Genomic DNA, 19,952 nt, shown 5'->3' on the forward strand with positions numbered 1-19,952 from the left:
TTCTTGATGGACTGAGAAGCAGTTCTCATTAAAGGAACTACAACCCTTCAATGCCTCCAAAAGTGTTATCTGCCCGTCTTCCAGCTTGTCCCCATTCACCAGTCATTCAGCTCATGACTCAGGACTTTGGATGGGTTGGGAGCATCCTGCACAACTTGGGAAACTGGGTGTTCCCTCACAAGCTTTCACTTGCCCTCTCAGGAGAAATCGTGGCTTGAGAAAAATGTGTCTTGGCAGTGAACTGTACTGTCCTGGGGGAAAGGTGATATGGAATAAACTTAAACTCTTTCTTTGATCCTCTCCAGTGCATCCAAACTCTTTTTTTTCTTCCACTGGAATCTGGACTTCCTCAAGGGCTCTATCTTCAGTGGGTGATTGTCCAAGATGGTGTTCTCTGGGGACCCCTGAACTGAATCCAAGCGGAGCTGGACTCAGTTCATAGGCCACTGTAGGGGTCACAGCGGGGACCGAAGTCTGTATACCCGTTACCCTACCCACAGGTGGGATAGACTCCCTACAGTTCCTTTGGAAATGGTCCTGGATCCCACAACTTTCTCAAAGGCACTTTGGTCATTGTTTTTGTTGCTGTTGTATAGTCACTCAGTCGTCTTTGCAACCCCATAGCCTGAAGTGCACCAGGCTTCTCTGTCCTTCTCTATCGCCCAGAGTTTGCTCAGATTCATGTACACTGAGTCAGTGATGCTATTTTATCATCTTATCCTCTGCCGCCCCCTTTTTCTTTTGCCTTTGATCTCTCCCAACATTAGGATCTTTTCTAATGAGTCAATTCTTTAAGTCAGGTGGTCCATGAATGTATGTCAAATTGTTATTGTTTGAAGGTGAGACATAAATGAGGGACATATTCATTCACATTGCTGACATCACTCCTCAAGACTGATTATCTTAACACCACTGTTTAATTTGTATCATTTCCCATGGCTACTGGCCAGGTCATCATTATCTCTCAATCATTTGACTAGAAAAACCTCCTCAATGACTTCTGACCTCCAATCTTCACCCCTTTTCAAAAGAAAGTCAGCATATATTTCCTAAAATGCGTATCTGACTATACTTCACCCCTGTTCAAAATTTGTCAGTGTTTCTCCATCATTCTTGAAGTTGAAACTCAAACCCTTCAAGAACTTAAAAGATCTGTATGAACTGGTCTTTTCCTTTCTCTTGCTACCTTGTATGGGCTACACTGCATTTTTAGTTTCTTGAATGTAAACTATCACCAGCTGTCATACACACATTTCTTTCTTCTGGCACGTGGGTCTCAGGTCACCCACTCCTACCCCAACCCATTCTCTTACATGAAGTGGTCCTAACTCATCACTTTTCAGATTTTTAACTCCAAGCTTCTTTTTTTTTTAAATTTTCTAAAGTCCTTCTTTAAGTTGTTTTTTTTTTAGTGTGAACCACTTTTTTTTTAATTTGTTACAATATTGCTTCTGTTTTAAGTTTCAGGGATTGAACCCGCACCCCCTATGTTGGAAGGTAAAGTCACCACTGCACAGCCAAGGAAGACCCCTTCTACAAGTCTTAGATCAGTGCCCAGCTCCCTGCATCTGTGTGACGTCATAGAGTAGGGAATTGCTACATCACATTGTATTATAAGCTGCTATGTTCTTTACTATATCGCCACTTAACCCTCAACTCTTCTAGGCAAAACTATTTATAGTTTATTAATAATTGTATCTCCAGTCCCTAATTGACTGACACTTAGTAGGCAATTAATATTTAATAAATTAAAATATTAATAAATATTTAATAAATAAATAAATAATCAATTGGTTGACTGAAGAAATAAAAATTATTTATTTTCCCCCTTGAAAACTGTTGAACTCTGAGGCTATTAGTGCAGCTTACACTGGTCACTAAAAGACATGTTTCTTCCTCCCAAGGGCTGAACTGGCCATGATTATTCCTGGGGTTATGAATTTGCACTTCCATGACTTTTACATAGCATTATTGAAGCATGGCTGGAAAGGAGATTCGATCTTTTGAAAAGAGAGTAATGCTAAGTAGCTCAGATGGGAAGCAGCATCGGTTGTTTGTCTCCCTTCATGTAAAAATGGTACGTCTTTGTTCAGAATCAAGGCACGCTAAAAGGCAATTACAGCAACATCTAAAACCTGGATTCTGACTTGACTATTAAAGCAAGACAAAACACAAATATATTCAATAGCGATATGGTTGTGAGCATGTGTTGCCTTTTAATGACTTAGGCCTCTGTTAATGCACAAGAAAAATGGAGAGTACAGCTTCTGCTCACTCAAATAGAGCCGACGCCCGCTGTTCTCTGTTAGGACAGCTGCCCTCTTCCCAGCGGCTTTGACGAAGTCACAGCCCAACTTTTTCATTTAGGAAGATCAGTGTTTACACTCTAGTTGGTCTTGAATCAAAATAGTTCTAATTTGTTAATAACTCACTAACCAAATATTATGACTGAAAAACTGGGACACTGGTAAATAAGCAGATGCAGAATGGAACTTCTGTTGCATTAGGCTGATAAATGGAAATGGAACAAATAAAAAATGTAATTTAGCAATTCATTATCTCCTATTAAATACCAGCTGTTTTCAGGGATTTAGGATAGGGTGTTTTGTGTTTCCCCTCACGTTTGGAGAATATGGGGAATAATTGGAAAGCAATGAAGTTATTTCACATTTTCTACTAGCAAAAGTAGTGTATGATATACCAAGGACTCATTTGTTTATTCAATAAATATTTGTTGTGCATCTAGTATTCTCTGACATCTTGCAAACCCAGAGTAGCATGTATGAACTCAGAGAGCTAACATTTATTTTTTTTTTAATTTATTTATTTATTTTTTTATTTTTATAATTTTAAAATCTTTAATTCTTACATGTGTTCCCAAACATGAACCCCCCTCCCACCTCCCTCCCCATAACATCTCTGTGGGTCATCCCCATGCACCAGCCCCAAGCATGCTGTATCCTGCGTCAGACATAGACTGGCGATTCAATTCTTACATGATAGTATACATGATAGAATGCCATTCTCCCAAATCATCCCACCCTCTCCCTCTCCCTCTGAGTCCAAAAGTCCGTTATACACAGCTGTGTCTTTTTTCCTGTCTTGCATACAGGGTCGTCATTGCCATCTTTCTAAATTCCATATATATGTGTTAGTATACTGTATTGGTGTTTTTCTTTCTGGCTTACTTCACTCTGTATAATCGGCTCCAGTCTCATCCATCTCATCAGAACTGATTCAAATGAATTCTTTTTTAATGGCCGAGTAATACTCCATTGTGTATATGTACCACTGCTTTCTTATCCATTCATCTGCTGATGGACATCTAGGTTGTTTCCATGTCCTGGCTATTATAAACAGTGCTGCGATGAACATTGGGGTACATGTGTCTCTTTCAATTCTGGTTTCCTCGGTGTGTATGCCCAGCAGTGGGATTGCTGGGTCATAAGGTAGTTCTATTTGCAATTTTTTAAGGAATCTCCACACTGTTCTCCATAGTGGCTGTACTAGTTTGCATTCCCACCAACAGTGTAGGAGGGTTCCCTTTTTTCCACACCCTCTCCAGCATTTATTGCTTGCAGATTTTTGGATCACAGCCATTCTGACTGGTGTGAAGTGGTACCTCATTGTGGTTTTGATTTGCATTTCTCTGATAATGAGTGATGTTGAGCATCTTTTCATGTGTTTGTTAGCCATCCATATGTCTTCTTTGGAGAAATGTCTATTTAGTTCTTTGGCCCATTTTTTGATTGGGTTGTTTATTTTTCTGGAATTGAGCTGCATAAGTTGCTTGTATATTTTTGAGATTAGTTGTTTGTCAGTTGCTTCATTTGCTATTATTTTCTCCCATTCAGAAGGCTGTCTTTTCACCTTGCTTATATTTTCCTTTGTTGTGCAGAAGCTTTTAATTTTAATTAGATCCCATTTGTTTATTTTTGCTTTTATTTCCAGAATTCTGGGAGGTGGATCATAGAGGATCCTGCTGTGATTTATGTCTGAGAGTGTTTTGCCTATGTTCTCCTCTAGGAGTTTTATGGTTTCTGGTTTTACATTTAGATCTTTAATCCATTTTGAGTTTATTTTTGTGTGCGGTGTTAGAAAGTGATCTAGTTTCATTCTTTTATAAGTGGTTGACCAGTTTTCCCAGCACCACTTGTTAAAGAGATTGTCTTTACTCCATTGTATATTCTTGCCTCCTTTGTCAAAGATAAGGTGTCCATATGTGTGTGGATTGATCTCTGAGCTTTCTATTTTGTTCCATTGATCTATATGTCTGTCTTTGTGCCAGTACCATACTGTTTTGATGACTGTGGCTTTGTAGTAGAGCCTGAAGTCAGGCAAGTTGATTCCTCCAGTTCCATTCTTCTTTCTCAAGATTGCTTTGGCAATTCAAGGTTTTTTGTATTTTCATACAAATCTTGAAATGATTTGTTCTAGTTCTGTGAAAAATATGGCTGGTAGCTTGATAGGGATTGCATTGAATTTGTAAATTGCTTTGGGTAGTATACTCATTTTCACTATATTGATTCTTCCAATCCATGAACATGGTATATTTCTCCATCTATTAGTGTCCTTTTTGATTTCTTTCATCAGTGTTTTATAGTTTTCTATATATAGGTCTTTAGTTTCTTTGGGTAGATATATTCCTAAGTATTTTATTCTTTTCGTTGCAATGGTGAATGGAATTGTTTCCTTAATTTCTTTTTCTACTTTCTCATTATTAGTGTATAGGAATGCAAGGGATTTCTGTGTGTTGATTTTATATCCTGCAACTTTACTATATTCATTGGTGAGCTCTAGTAATTTTCTGGTGGAGTCTTTAGGGTTTTCCATGTGAGAGCTTACATTTAAAATGGGAGTGAGGGAGCAAGAAGCAACCAAACAGATACATAATGTCAAGTGGTGACTGCCTTGAAGGACAAGAGTAGAGGTCTAGGGGAACTCTGATTTAGGTACGTAAAGGTGGAGCAAAGCAGACATCAACTCATGGCATTACTTCCCTCGAGTACTGTCTGTCTATGAAATCCCATTGCACTTTGTGAAATAAAACAAAAGATTACATTTAACAATCTTGTCCTATATTGAATCATAACTGCAGCTGTCAGAAGTGATTCTGGGGGATAAAACTTACATTTATTAAGAAATTGCATGAAGACTACAAAAGTGCTTCATATGTTGGATATCAAACAGTGATTTTTACTCTGGTGTAAATATATCCAACATTTTCTGCTTTGACTAGAAATCACAGTAACTGTCATAAGCATGATATATGCAGTTATTTCAGCAAATCAAAGAAACACCAACTTTGCTTACAAAAGATATTACCTCTGAGATGTATATCAACTAATTAAAAACTATATTTGATATGTTAACTACTCCATAGTTACCTTAATTGAATATGCATAATGGTAATACATTTTATAAAACTGTAATTTATTGTTTCCATTTATAGTAGAAAATTCTGAGATTCAGAGATATTAATCTATATGGTAAGGCAGAGACAGTCCTTAAACCCAGGAATTTTGGTTCCATATTTCATATTGGTACTGTCCCACTGTGTGCAAACCAAACTGATGTGAATTATAACAGCAACCCAAAATCCTTTATGTTTTCTGGCTTAGGCCGTAAAGACTCCCAGGATAATATGTTAATTATTATTTAAAAAAATAAATAAAAAACTGTTTGATTAGCATTATTTTCTTCATCAAGCCTGCTCCAAATTAAAAACAAAGGTTTAGTTTTTTACATACCCAGGAAAAGTCTTCCATATTATAATAGTCAAGGGTGTGGGATGTTAAAGCATCAGCTGAGAGCAGTAATTAATTATAAACGCCTGTGGCGACGCTCATCTTACATGAAACCACACTGAAAGTCACAGGGAATGAAAGAACTCCCTCTGCTTAGAGAAGCGGGCTGAGTGGTTGAATCAATAGCTGGAGTGTACTCAGTAGAGATTTAAAGACATGAACTAAATCATTCCTACATTTTTCCTGTCCATCTGCCCTAGAGATGGTGACATATGCTTGACTCTGGACCTTTCTTTGCTTCTCTTTCTTCCTTTTACTCCCTCCCTTCCTGCCATCCTGCCTTCTTCCTTCCTTCCGCCCTCCCTCCCTCCCTTCTCTCCTTTCTTTGTTCCTTTCTTCTTGTTCTCGTCCTCTTTTTCTTTCTCCTTCTAAAACCAGTTTTAGAGAAAGACATTTTGAATGGTCTTTTGAAATCAATGTTTCTTTAATATTGAAAGTTTGGAGTTACTTTCAATTTCTAGAACATATTTCTATTAAGAAATATGCTAATCTTTCCATATGAAATAGCAATTTCTGTCTTCACTGTGTATTATTTTGAAATGTTCAAAGTCAATAATCAGTTGAAATTGTATATGTGTAATGATATAAATATTGAAGTAGTGACCTATTTCTTTCACTTCTAAAAATATTTAATACATAAATCAAATTTTATGTTGGATCAATTCTAGGAAAAGTTTACAAAGAAATGTTAGTTTTGACCTAATGTTGTTACAAATAAAATCTACCAGATAATTAAAATGATAGAAGGAGAAAAAGCAGATAAACTTGTTTCCAAAGTCTCTGGCAGAACCTTGGGTGTGAGCACTGATTCTGAATTCACATACCCAACTTTGAGCAATGATTTGCTGGGATTCCATCTATAATCTCAGAGAGAACACTCAAATCCTTTAATCTTCATGAACCTTTCCTCTAAAACAGGGTGAGTTCTTAGTACTTAATCAATACAACAAAAATGAACATAAAGCCCCATGGCAAAGTTATATAAATAAATTAATATTATGATTCAACAGCATCATGTGTTAAAAAAATCAATCATTGATCAAATTTCAATATATGATACTTAAAAAAAAATAAAGTGGTATAATTCAATAGTGAATTCCAAGCTAATGATGGGCTTTTAGACTGAGTGTCAGAGTAATATAACTGTGTTAGATTTGGGCAAATGTTCCTTACTTTTGGCATCTGAAAACACAGACATATGCATATACCAAGTAATTAGTTGCCCAGGACTGAAAAGGTAGTATTGGGGTGCCTCTAATTATAATACAAGAATTATGTCATAAGTGCTTAAAGCTGGTAATGTTGGTATAGTGCTTAAAACTTGGTAATGAGTGCTTAAAACTTGGCAATGTTAAGCATAGTTTAATTCTTAGTATCTCTTGGTGGTTCCAGCCTATGTTCAGAACAAAAAGACATAAGATCTCCTTTTATAGGAAATATATGAGTACAATGCCAAAGCCCATCAGAGGAACCATCAGAGATGCCTTCCCCTATATTCCATCTATCTTCACATTTTATGAGAACTAAAAGCCTAATCAATTATTTAACAAACTAATGGACATATTTTTAAACACAACGAACTCTTTCTGGAGAGCAGCACACTGACAGGGCTACAGAGGCAAAAATGGAAACTAACTGCTAATATTTAATGTTTATCTGTGCTGTGGCATGAAGACAGGGCTAGCTGCCTTAAAACAGGGTACATTTCTTCTAGCTCTGCGAACTTATTGTATCTTCCTGTATTTGTTATAATACTGTGCTTTTCCTGTGAACCAGGTATCTGACAACTCTGTGAACGATTGCATTTTTAGAGGCACTGTAAGGCACAGAATTGATATCCAAATATTTCAAGAGTACTTTAAATAAGAATATATGCTGTAAAAATGATTTTAAATTCCAATTTAAGCTACTACACTTGATTTTCTGGTTACGGTGCCATTGTGTTTGTCATACAAGTTGGAAAAGCCAGAAAACTGTTCTGGTATTGGCAGTCTGAAAATATTTTTGCTCAATTTAGAGAAGGTTGATGCTTCATTTTCTGGATAAAATAAAGCCTCCCCCCCCCCCTTTTTTTTCCCTTATCCTCTCTACTTAATAAGTCAGGCAAAATAAAATGATATACAAAACAATTGCATGACTTGGAGCTAAAGACTCAGAAGAGCAGTCACTTGCCCATATTTACAGAATAATATTTTGTTTGTCACTGCAACAGGCTGTGCTTTCATCCACATTTAAAAATTAGCCTTCCCATGGCTCAGCAGGGGAAGAATTCACTTGCAATTCAGGAGACACAGATTCGATTCCTGGATTCAGGGTAAGATCCCCTGGAGGAGGAAATGACAGCCCCCTTCAGTATTCTTGCCTGGGAAATCCCATGGAAAGAGAACCCCGGGGGTTACAGTCCAGATGGTCACAGAATCAGACACAACTGAGCACGTGCGTGATGAAAATAAAGGTTATTCTTTAGAGTCCCATTATTTTTATCCAATTCCCTGTTACCAACATTTATACATCACTTTATTTAAAACCTCCTCTTTCTTTGAACAGTAGATACCGCCTTCAATGGATTGTTCCGCAGGTCATGATTTTCTTAAATTTGGTGAGTGTGTATTGCACCTGACATCGAGAAACTCTGTTTTATGTTTTTAATGAATAATTAGACTATGAGAGTACCTTCCAGCTTGATTTTAATTTTTATGACAGATTAAAGGAAGAATTTAGATTTCCTTCATGTTTGGTTATGATAGAGTTGAGAGTGTGGAGAGTGAGGGAGAGACATACGTCTCAGAGACAATGACAAGGGGGAGGCAGCCCAGAGGCCAGCGTGGTGACAGAAGCCTGGCGTCAGTGACCAGGAAGACTTGCCAACAGGGGGCCTACTGACATTAACATTGGATATCTTATTCTTAAACTCATCCATTGAACATGATATCTATGAAAGGTAAAGCACTGCTTGTCTGAATCCATGCAGATCTCTGAGCTGCAGTATTTCCAGATCCAGTGGGTTTGCATTTGTAAACCATTTGCAGCATGGATCACAGTCATACGTTTTCTAGATGATGCTTTGGGAAGTATTGGGCAAAAGTAGTTTTACTATATCCTTAAGGAAATAACAATCAGAATAAAAGCACTGGATAAGTGGAGGAACATATTGTTTAGTTGCAAAGTCATGTTTGACTCCCCATGGACTATAGCCCTCCAGGCTGCTCTGTCCATGGGATTTCCCAGGCAAAAATACTGGAGTGCATTGCCATCTCCTTCTCCAGGGGATCTTCCTGACCCAGGGATCAAACTCACATCCCCTGCATTGGCAGGCAGATTCTTTACCACTGAACCATCAGGGAAGCCTGTGGTGAACATATATTGTGTAAAAAATAGTAGCAATATATTATGTCTGTAAAAAATTATTTACAGCTATTTTATACTGCATTTCTTTTGACTTTCCTTATTTGTGCTTCTAACAACATCCAGTCTTAATTTGTCTTACTCTTCCTCCATGCTCTGAGTAGTTTTGTTTTTTTGTTTTTTTTTTTTAAATAAACAAGACATGTGGCCATAAATCCTAAAACTAAAATGTTCTGTCTGCACAATAGGCACTTTTAGCAACTCATATATGCACAGTTAAGCTGTACTTACAGAATTTTTCTTCTTAAAGTGCAGTCAATTGACCACGTACCAGCACTAATTTATTTCTAACCAGTAAAACATGTACGCATGCTGCCCGATACACAGCTATTTCAAATGTTGTGGCCAGGTTGCTCGCCTTTTTTCTCAGCAATGGGACGTTTAAATGCAGAGGCGTGCCTCAGCTCAGAACCACACAATGTCTGCAGACTGCTTTCTTCTAAATGTGGATTTTCCATTTGCCTTGCATCCGTGTTTTACTTCCTTCAGAAAGCACAACTTGTTCTCCTAAGGAAATTCTCGATAAACGACAAAATTAGTAGGCCACAAAATCTTTTAAGAGCATTATGGCAATGCCCACTCTATAGTATATATCTGCTCATGATATAAAAATAATTTTTACCATATTCTCCAAGTAGTATTTTTTATTTATGATTTCGTCAGATTTTAGACAATGACAGGTGCCTTAAAATTCTATCTTAAAATAACAGTGCTAGAGGGCAGGTGGTAGATTTCTAGGACCTTATAATATTTCTTCAGACATTTGCCTGCAGCCTGCCTGGTTTTTCATAATAATTTCAGTCCTGAGGAACTATAATTATCCTGGAGAATTCTACTTATACTGTCTTATTTCTTAATTACAGTAGTGACATGAGATAAATGTACACTTATTGGGATCAAATGCATGTTATTTTGTGGTGATTACAAAGACGTTTTCATGACAGCAATTGCAATTATATGGTTATCAACTAGTGATACTATGTTATGTTCTAAAAAGTCTATAATTAAGTCCTGCCAAGAGGGCACTTTCTATTTGGAAAAAAAAAAAAAAAATTGAGCTTAAATGTGAGAGAGAGTTTGACCAATGTAAAGACCCTGTATCTGTTCAAATGATTCCACATGAATCTCAAGATCATTGTATCAACTAACAAACATTTGAGGGATTTAATTTAAATTTCTATCTAAACAAGCTTTGTAAAGAATATTCTTTAAAATGGTTTTTCTCTCTTTTGACCTTTAAAATAAAAAGCTTTGAATACACCCTGCGGGCTGGGTGGGGGGCAGGTGGAAATTGACTGGAAATATGATAGGTGTGATACTGCCTTCAAAGATAAATTTGTAGCCTATCTGTAAAATTATTTTCAAATACTATAAGTTGTTGCCTTAAAAATAATCATGTGAGTCCAAAAATAATTTATGTTCTGTCATTCTGAGTTAAAAAAGAAAATCTTTATGTTGCCAAGTTAATACCTAGATTTTCTACTTTCTTCTATAGAAGTATTCATATCCTTGGTCTTCTATTTTCAAAAAGGCAAAAGTAAAGCAATGATGGATGTCAAACTCTCTACATAAGACTGCTTAGGTAAAGGTTTGGGGTATATCATATATCAGCTTTGCCTAGGTTTTAAATTCTGCTCTGCCATTGAATGTGGGACCTGAACAAATTATTTAACTATGCCTCAGTTTCTTCATCTGTTGAAGGGGACAATAACCATACCTGCTTTATAAGACTGTGGTGAGGACTTAATCATTTCATACACACAAAGGGCTTAGAGTTATGCCTAACACATAGTAAGTGCTATATACTTGATGGTGATATTTTATGTAATTCAGGATTTTGAGGGGAATAGTCCAGGTTCTCCCATTCTCCTCCCTACCTTCAGCCATGGTAAGGAGTATCTTCAACCAGCTTAGTGGGCTGTCCTCAGAAGATCCTTTTCAGCCTTTTAGTAAAGGGCATTCCTTGAATCTGATACCTTTAACTTACAGCTTATACTATCTTACCAGAATGCTTTTTTCTTAATTCTTGTGCAAGCTAAAGCTCTATTTTTTCTAGTTTTATTGAGTTATGATTGCCATACTGCATTGTTTAAGTTCAAGGTGTATAGCACAATCACTTGACTTTACATACATTATGAAATGATTACCACAATAATTTTAGTGACTATCCATTATTTTATATAGATACAAAATTAAATTAGAAAAGAAATATTTTCTCCTCATGATGAGAACTTAGAATTTACTCTGTTTACAAGTTTCATGCATAATGTACAGAAGTGTCAATTGTATTTATCATGATGTACATTATATCCTTTGTAGTTATTGATCTTGTAACTGGAAGTTTATACCTTTTGACTACCTTCATCCAATCCCTCCTCCCTCTTCCCATCCCCTCTCCTCTGGTTGCCACAAATCTGATCTCTTTTTCCGTGAGATTTTATATTTGTTTGTTTGTTTTTGACATACAATTGATGTACCACACCATCTTAGTTTCTGGTATACAACATAGTGATTCATTATTTCTATACATTTTTAAATGACCACCGCAATATGTCTAGTTACCATCTACCACCATACAAAGGTATTACATATTTATTGACTATATTCCCCACACTGTACATTTCATACCCATGAGTCATTGATTTTGAAGCTAGAAGTTTGTACCTTCTAATCTCCCTCACTTATTTCTCTCCTCCCCTGAGCCCCCTTATCTCTGGCAACCTCCTGTTTGTTTTGTGTATCTGTAACTCTTGTTTCTGTTTTGTTCTGTTCGTTCATTTGTTTTGTGTTTTAGATTCCACATGTAAGTGAAATCATACAGCATGTGTCTTTCTCTGTCTGACTTATTTCAGTCAATATAATACCCTCTAAGTCCATCCATATCACAAATGGCAAGATTTCATTCCTTTGATGGCTAAGTTATATTCCATAATATATATGTGTTCCCATATATATATATATATATATATATATAGCATCTTCTTTATCCATTCATCTAGTGATCAGCATTCAGGTTGCTTCCATATCTTGGCTATTATAGATAATACTGCAAAAAAGATAGGTATGCATGTATCTTTTCTAACTTGTGCTTTCATTTTCTTCATATACATACCCCAGAGTAGAATTGCTGAATTATGGTAGTTATCTTTTTAATTTTTTGAAGAACCTCCATACTGTTTCTCACAGTAGCTGCACCAATTTACATTCCTAGCAATAGAGCATGAGGATTCCCTTTTCTCCACATCCTATCCAACACTTGTTATTTATTGTATTTTTTAATAATAGTCATTCTGACAGGTTTGAGATGATATCTTACTGTGGTTTTGATTTGCGTGTCCCTAATAATAATGTAAAGCATTCTTTCATGTGCTTCTTGGCTATCTATAAGTCTTCTTCCAAAAAATGTGTCTATTTAAACCCGCTGTCCATTTTTTAAGTGGGTTGTTAGGACTTTTGTGGTGTTTTGTTGTTGTTGTTTGAATTCTTCATATACTGTAGATCAGTCAGTTCAGTTCACGTGTGCAGTTGTGTCCAACTCTTTGTGACCTCATGGACTACAGCATGCCAGGCTTCACTGTCCACAAACTCCCAGAGCTTGCTCAAACTCATGTTCATCAAGCTGGTGATGCCAACCAACCATCTCATCTTCTGTAGTTCCTTTCTCCGTTTACCTTCAATCTTTCCCAGCATCAGGGTCTTTCTAACGAGTCAGCTCTTTGCATCAGGTGCCAAACTATTGGAGCTTCAGCTTCAACATCAGTCCTTCCAAAGTATATTCAGGACTGATTTCCTTTAGAATTGACTAGTTGGATCTCTGTGCTGTCCAAGGGACTCTAAAGAGTCTTCCCAACACTGTAGTTCAAAAGCATTAATTCTTCAGTACTCAGCTTTCTTTTTGGTCCAACTCTCACATCCATACATGACTACTGGAAAAATCATAGCTTCAGCTGGATGGACCTTTGTTGGCAAAGTAATAACTCTGCTTTTTAATATGCTGTCCAGGTTGGTCATAGCTTTTCTTCCAAGGAGTAAGCATCTTTTAATTTCATGGCTGCAGTCATTACCTGCAATGATTTTGGACCCCAAAAATGTAAAGTCACTCACTGTTTCCATTTTTTCCCAACCTATTTACCATGAAGTGATGGGACTAGATGCTATGATCTTAGTTTTTTGAATGCTGAGTTTCAAGCCAGCTTTTTTACTTTTCTCTTTCATTTTCATCAAGAGGCACTCTAGTTCTTCTTCACTTTCTGCCATAAGGGTGGTGTCATCTGCATTTCTCAGGTTATTGATATTTCTCCCGGCAATCTTGAGTCCAGCTTGTGCTTCATCAGGCCCAGCATTTCACATGATGTATTCTGCATATAAGCTAAATAAGCAAGGTGACAATACACAGGTTTGACATTTTCCTTTTTCAATTTGGAGCCAGTCTATTGTTCCATGTCCTGTTCTAACTGTTGTTTCTTGACCTGAATACAGATTTCTCAGGAGGCAGGTAATGTGGTCTGGTATTCTCATCTCTTGAAGAATTTTCCACAGTTTGTTGTGATCTAGACAGTCAAAGACTATGACATAGTCAGTGAAGCAGAAGTAGATGTTTTTCTGGAATTATCTTGGTTTTTCTATGATGCAACGAATGTTGGCAATTTGATCTCTGATTCCTCTGCCTTTTGTAAATACAGCTCAAACATCTGGAAGCTCTCAGTTCATGTAGTGTTGAAGTCTAGCTTGGAGAATTTTGAGCATTATTTTGCTAGCGTGTGGGATGAGTGCAATTGTGCGGTACTTTGAACAATTTTTGGCATTGCCTTTCCTTAGGATTGGAATGAAAACTGACCTTTTCCAGTCCTGTGGCCACTGCTGAGTTTTCCAAATTTGCTGGCACAATGAGTGCGACACTTTATCTTTTGAGTGCAAATTTTCTGGCATATTGAGTGTAACAGCATCATCTCTTAGAATTTGAAATAGCTCAACTGGAATTCCATCCCCTCCACTAGCTTTGTTTGTAGTGACCTTCCTAAGGCCCATTAGATTTCACATTCCAGGATGTCTGGCTCTAGTTGAGTGATCACACCATCATGGTTATCTTGGTCATGAAGATCTTTTTTGTATAGTTCTTCTGTGTATTCTTGCCACCTCTTCTTAATATCAGTTGAAAAGGACATCTTTTTTGGTGTTAATTCTAGAAAGTCTTGTAGGTCTTCACTGAACCATTCAACTTCAGCTTCTTTGGCATTAGTGATTGGGGCATAGACATGGATTACTATAATACTGAATGGTTTGCCTTGGAAACAAACAGAGATCATTCTGTTGTTTTTGAGACTGTACCCAAGTACTGCATTTTGGACTCTTTTGTTGACTATGAGGGCTAATCCATTTCTTCTAAGGGATTCTTGTCCACAGTAGTAAATATAATGATCATCTGAATTAAATTCACCCATTTTGGTTGATTTTAGTTCACTGATTCCTGAAATGTTGATGTTCACTCTTACCATCTCCTGTTTGACCACTTCCAATTTGCCTTGATTCATGGACATAATATTCCAGGTTCCTATGCAATATTGTTCTTTACAGCATCAGACTTTACTTCCATCATCAGTCACATCCACAACTAGGCTTTGTTTTGGCTTCGGCTCAGCCTCTTAATTCTTTCTAGAGCTGTTTCTCCAATGGCATATTGGCACCTACCAACCTGGGGAGTTCATCTTACAGTGTCATCTTTTTGCCTCTGCATACTGTTCATGGGGTTCTCAAGGAAAGAATGCTGAAGTGGTTTGCCATTCCCTTCTCCAGTGGACCACGTTTTATCAGACCTCTCCACCATGACCTGTCAGTCTTGGGTGGTCCCACATGGCATGGCTCATAGTTTCATTGAGTTAGATAGTAACTCATATTTTAGATAGTAACCCAATAAAGCTCTACTATTTTTAAGGTGAAAGATGTCTTCCTTACATGATATTACTCTTACTTTTCTCATGAAGTTAATGAAATAATTGTATTAGTTGTTCCAAAATATAGATGTAAATAGTAAATAATAAAATGTATTTTTAAAATGCTTATATGTGTATATGAGGTTGAGGAACAAGTACAAGCATTGTCTATGGTAGAAAATGTTGAGCTCCCTTTTTAATGAGTTGCATTTGTAATTTCTTCAGTTTAGACCAAGATTATGCAAGTTCTCTTTTATTTGGTATTATTTTTTTCATTCCAGCTGCAATCCTTGATGAGTTGTATATAACATTATATTTTTAATCGCATTCAAATTTTTGTTGCTCTCTCAAGAGCAATCAATCTAGATTTTTACTTTTTCCTAGACTCTGATCCACAATACCCAATTCTACAATATATTTAAAGTTAATCCTGAGGAAGGAAAAGCTATAAAAAAGTAATAAATGTGGAAGAGTAGTTGGCTAAAGGCAATCAGTGGCTGTGCAAACATTAACAGTTTCTTTATTGCAGTAAAAATTCCTCATTAGACCACAAAAAGACAAGTTTTCTTAAGTTTGATTTCGTTTCAACCCATATACATACATAGACTAAAAGTTCTGAAACAATTGTTTAATTTTAAAACTGGTATGATTCTGGTTCTTTGCTAGTCTGGAAGTTATTAGATTATTGAATTTGATAATGTTGATTCCACAATGGGGAAAAAGCTAATATGTAAAGTAACGCTATACTTTTAATGAACAATGAGGTTGGCCTATCCCAATTTCAATTTTTATTCTTAGAGTGAGTTTAAGAGTGACTTTGAAGTAGAAATCAGATGTGTGACTTTCTACCAGTATTAGTCTTTGCAAACTGCCATAACAAGACATCACAGACTGGGTGGTTTAAACAACATACATTTATTTTATCAGTTTTTGAGGTTACAAGTTCATGATGGAGGTGCCAGAAAATTCAGTTTCTTCCTGACTTAAAGACAGCCATTTTCTGGCTATGTTCCCAATTGGCCTCTCCTCTGTGCATTGCAGAAGGGAGGGAGGGAGAGAAAGAGAGAGCCAGAGAGAAAAGGAGAGAGAGAGGAGGAATGCACTGTTGTATCTGTTTTCTTATAAGGCAACCAGACCATCAAGTTAGGATCCTTATGACTTCATTTAAGCTGAATTACCTCCCTAAAGAAACTACCTCTGAATACAGTCACATTGGGAGTTACAATTTCAACGTGTGAATGTGGAGGGCGGGACTACAATTCAGTCCCTAACGCCACCTAAAATGATAATTGTGCTTCTCATAAAATTCCACGTTTAGGTGAAGTTCTTCTTCTTCGAGCTTCCATGCCACTTTTTAGCATATGCATATGATATTTCTGGTCACTTTTATTTTTCAGATCAGCATTTTCATGACCCATTTGTCAAACTATGGGAATGACCGCCTAGGGTTGTACACCTTTGTGAACCTGGCCAACTTCGTTCAGAGCTGGACCAACCTGAAATTGCAAACTCTGCCTCCGGTGCAACTAGCACACAAGTACTTTGAGCTCTTCCCTGAGCAAAGAGATCCTCTCTGGCAGGTAACACTGAACATTCTCTCCTGGGGTGAAAGAGAAAAAACTAGCAATTTGTGAGCACTGAATTGATGTTGGCAACTCTGCTGGAAATACTATAGCTGGCATTTAACACAAACTTCTTTTTTATCCAGTAGTTGTATTCTCTTCAATGATGCTTTTTATTTGTTTTGTGGATTAAGTATTTGCATTTGGGGTTTGTTTTTCTGCGGGTTTGTTTGTTAGTCAGTTGGTTTGGAAGTTTTGCCTAGAGAATATTGTTTCATTGATGGTATTTTCTGAGAGCTAATCATTTTGACTTGCATTTAGCATGGCCACTGACTAGCAGGAAAATGGTTAGGTGTTAGGTGTCTAGTGTTGAGGCAGTCCAAATGCAGGTTGGAAAATAATTTCCAGACATAGACCATTTCAGAAAGGAGGAAGTTTGTTAAGAAAAAACAGCAGAGAGAAAGTGGGCACTGAGAGCGCAGTGGGCCAGCACCTCCTGACAGGCCTGGGAGAGTCAACCATTTTTGTGAGTTAATAGCCAATTTTTATAGCCTCAAGACAAAGGAAATTCCTGCTGGATGGTTTGCATTAGGTGATTGGTTGGGGTGCTATAGTGTGTTTACTGGAGTGGGCGTCTTTGCCTAACTGGGAGTCAGGAAGCTTGTTAGTGATTACCAGGGGGCTTTTGGTAACAGTTACAAAGGGGCTTAGTCAGCTTTGGAGGTGACCTTGGTTCTGGGCTCTGCTTCTGTGGCCTTGGTGCAAGGCCTTGCATCTGTGGCCCTGGGGCAGGACCCATCATCTAAGAAGATGGTCTATCCAAGTGGCTCAGCAGAAAAGAACCTGTCTGCAATGCAGGCGCCACAGGAGGCATGGGCTGATCCCTGGGTCGAGAAGATCCCTGGAAGAGGAAAGGGCAACCCACTCCAGCATTGTTGCTAGGAAAATCCCATGGACAGAGGAGCTTGGTAGGCAGTCCATGGATAGCGTTGCAAAGAGTCGGACACAACTGAGCATCTGACCACACAGAGCACATGTCTAGGAAGACAGAAATCAAGGGCCACCATAGTCTAAATGGCTATAAGTAGACCTTGATATGTGCGTGTTCAACACAGATAGTCTAAATAGAAAAGGAAAGGCTTTTTACTTCAAGCCCATACAGATTCTATCTTTAATATGTCTTCAGGGTTTTGTTTTTAAATCCAGTCTTTCACTAGGTCAGATCTATTGATAAAGAATTGTCAGTTTTAATTCAACTTTTTGTGGGAGCCACTGAGCCTCAGGGCATGAAAATGTAAACTAGCTGCTTCTTACCATTTATCTAGGAAAATGCTACTTTCTACTTTCTTGGTTCTTTATGCATCAGATTACATTGACCCACACAATCAATAAGCTGACTGCAGAGAGCGGATCAGATGGTCCCCTGCTAAGTAGTCAGTAGAGGAGTAGCATCCTCATTAATGAGAAATCACTGTGAAACAGGCTTTTTACCATTTCCTCTCCCTCTCTTGTGTTTCTCTTTATTCCATAATTCATGTTACATGCCCTTCTGTGTCTATATGGTTAAAAAAAAAAAAACCTGCCATATGTTTATTGAGCATCTCCTATGTATAAGGCAAGGCTAATTGCTCTAGAAAATTCAAAGAAGAATAAAATGCAGTGCTTTCTCTCGAAGTCAATAGAACATTTTCTTGTTATTTTTATTCACTGTTACATATTTTAAAATCTGTTTTAAAACAGCTACCATAAGTCATACTTTATTTTAATGATTTATTCAGCAGTTTGGTGTATATGTTAAGTAGACAGATAAATAAAGGCATAATTTTTATAATGTGTATACTCATACTACATAAATGTTGAATTTCATGAAGGCAAAACCTTGTGTCCCATAAATGGTAGTTAAAAGTGCTCACATACTTATAAAATTGATAAATCATTGATAGTAAATCAATTCTTTTCTCACATATTTTTATTTATAAGATATCTATAATTCATGGTATAGGAACAACAAAAAGTAGCCAAATTAACCAAGGTGATAGATGATCTAAAAAATGAGTCAGTGGTCCCAAACTCTACTATCTTCAGAGGGAAAAAAAAATGCTTTTTTAAATGAAAAATTTATACATCTTAATGCTGTATGCGTTTTTAAAAATAAATAATTGTATTCACTGATAGTTTTCCATCTCAGTGACACTACTTGTTTTCTTTGGAAATGAGCATAATCAAAAACACATCAGCTCCAATAAGATTTGGTCAATATTATGGTTTTAAATTTGATGATCAAATGTTAGATATGAAATACTGTGCTAGCTGAATAGGGGTATAAATGAAAATTAGAAAAAGAAAATAGCATTATTCCTTAGAGAACTGCATCACTTTGGAAGACATAAGAACATATGCATACACAAAGAAAAAAAGACATTTGTGAGTGTGACTTATAATTTTGAATAACATCATAGAGGTAAATTCCTAGGGAGTTCTTAAATGATATAATTAATCAGAAAATGCATCAGATAGTTCACAAATTTAACTTGCTGTTTTCGTTTATATTTCTATTATTAAAACATAGCTTATTATAAGAGTATTTAAATAATACTCAAGAGTAAATGTTTACTAAAAGTCTCTTGTTTTATTACATGAATTAGATAATTTATATGGTTACTTTTAACTGAAAAATGAAGTTGTAAACATCTCTTACTAACAAACGTGCCATGTGTTCCTAAATGTATTTAAGAAAGAAAACAAGGACTAGTAAGGAGAATTGCAGTTAAGTTGAACAGGGAATTATTCACATATATGAGATTTTGAGAACCATAGACATTGAAGCAAAACTTTTCCAGTTATAAAGGGTATCCTGTGAACTAGTGAAGTTGCTCAGTTGTGTCCAAGTCTTTGTGACCCCATGGGCTATAGCCTACAAGTCTCCTCCATCCATGGAATTTTCCAGGCAAGAGTATTGGAGTGGGTTGCCATTTCCTTCTCCAGGAAGATATTCCTGACCCAGGGATTGAATCCAGGTCTTCCGCATTGCAGGCAGACACTTTACTGTCTGAGGCACCAGGGAAGCCGGAAAACTGCAAATGCTCTAGTGAAGATAAAGGGCATAATACTTTTGATTTCCTTTCGATGGTGGTTTTCTCTTCTCATTTCATGTTTATAATAGCAAGCAAACAAAACAGCTATAAGCATTATCACTGTGTCCTTTATATAGCATCAATTTAATTTTACAAAACATATATAATTTTGAA

At 36.8% G+C, this 19,952-nt stretch overlaps 1 protein-coding gene across 2 annotated transcripts in view; it reads left to right on the top strand.

Moving 5' to 3' along the window:
• The window catches only part of LOC138082057 (bifunctional heparan sulfate N-deacetylase/N-sulfotransferase 4), a 281,384-nt gene that overhangs the window by 219,517 nt on the left and 41,915 nt on the right, over positions 1-19,952 (top strand). For both annotated transcript variants that reach the window (XM_068975277.1, XM_068975278.1), the window contains exon 6: positions 16,540-16,722. In XM_068975277.1, coding sequence (XP_068831378.1) covers positions 16,540-16,722 — 183 coding nt within the window. The remainder of the gene's footprint in view (positions 1-16,539; positions 16,723-19,952) is intronic.

Source organism: Capricornis sumatraensis, chromosome 7 (assembly GCF_032405125.1).
Source record: "Capricornis sumatraensis isolate serow.1 chromosome 7, serow.2, whole genome shotgun sequence".
NCBI lineage: Eukaryota > Metazoa > Chordata > Mammalia > Artiodactyla > Bovidae > Capricornis > Capricornis sumatraensis.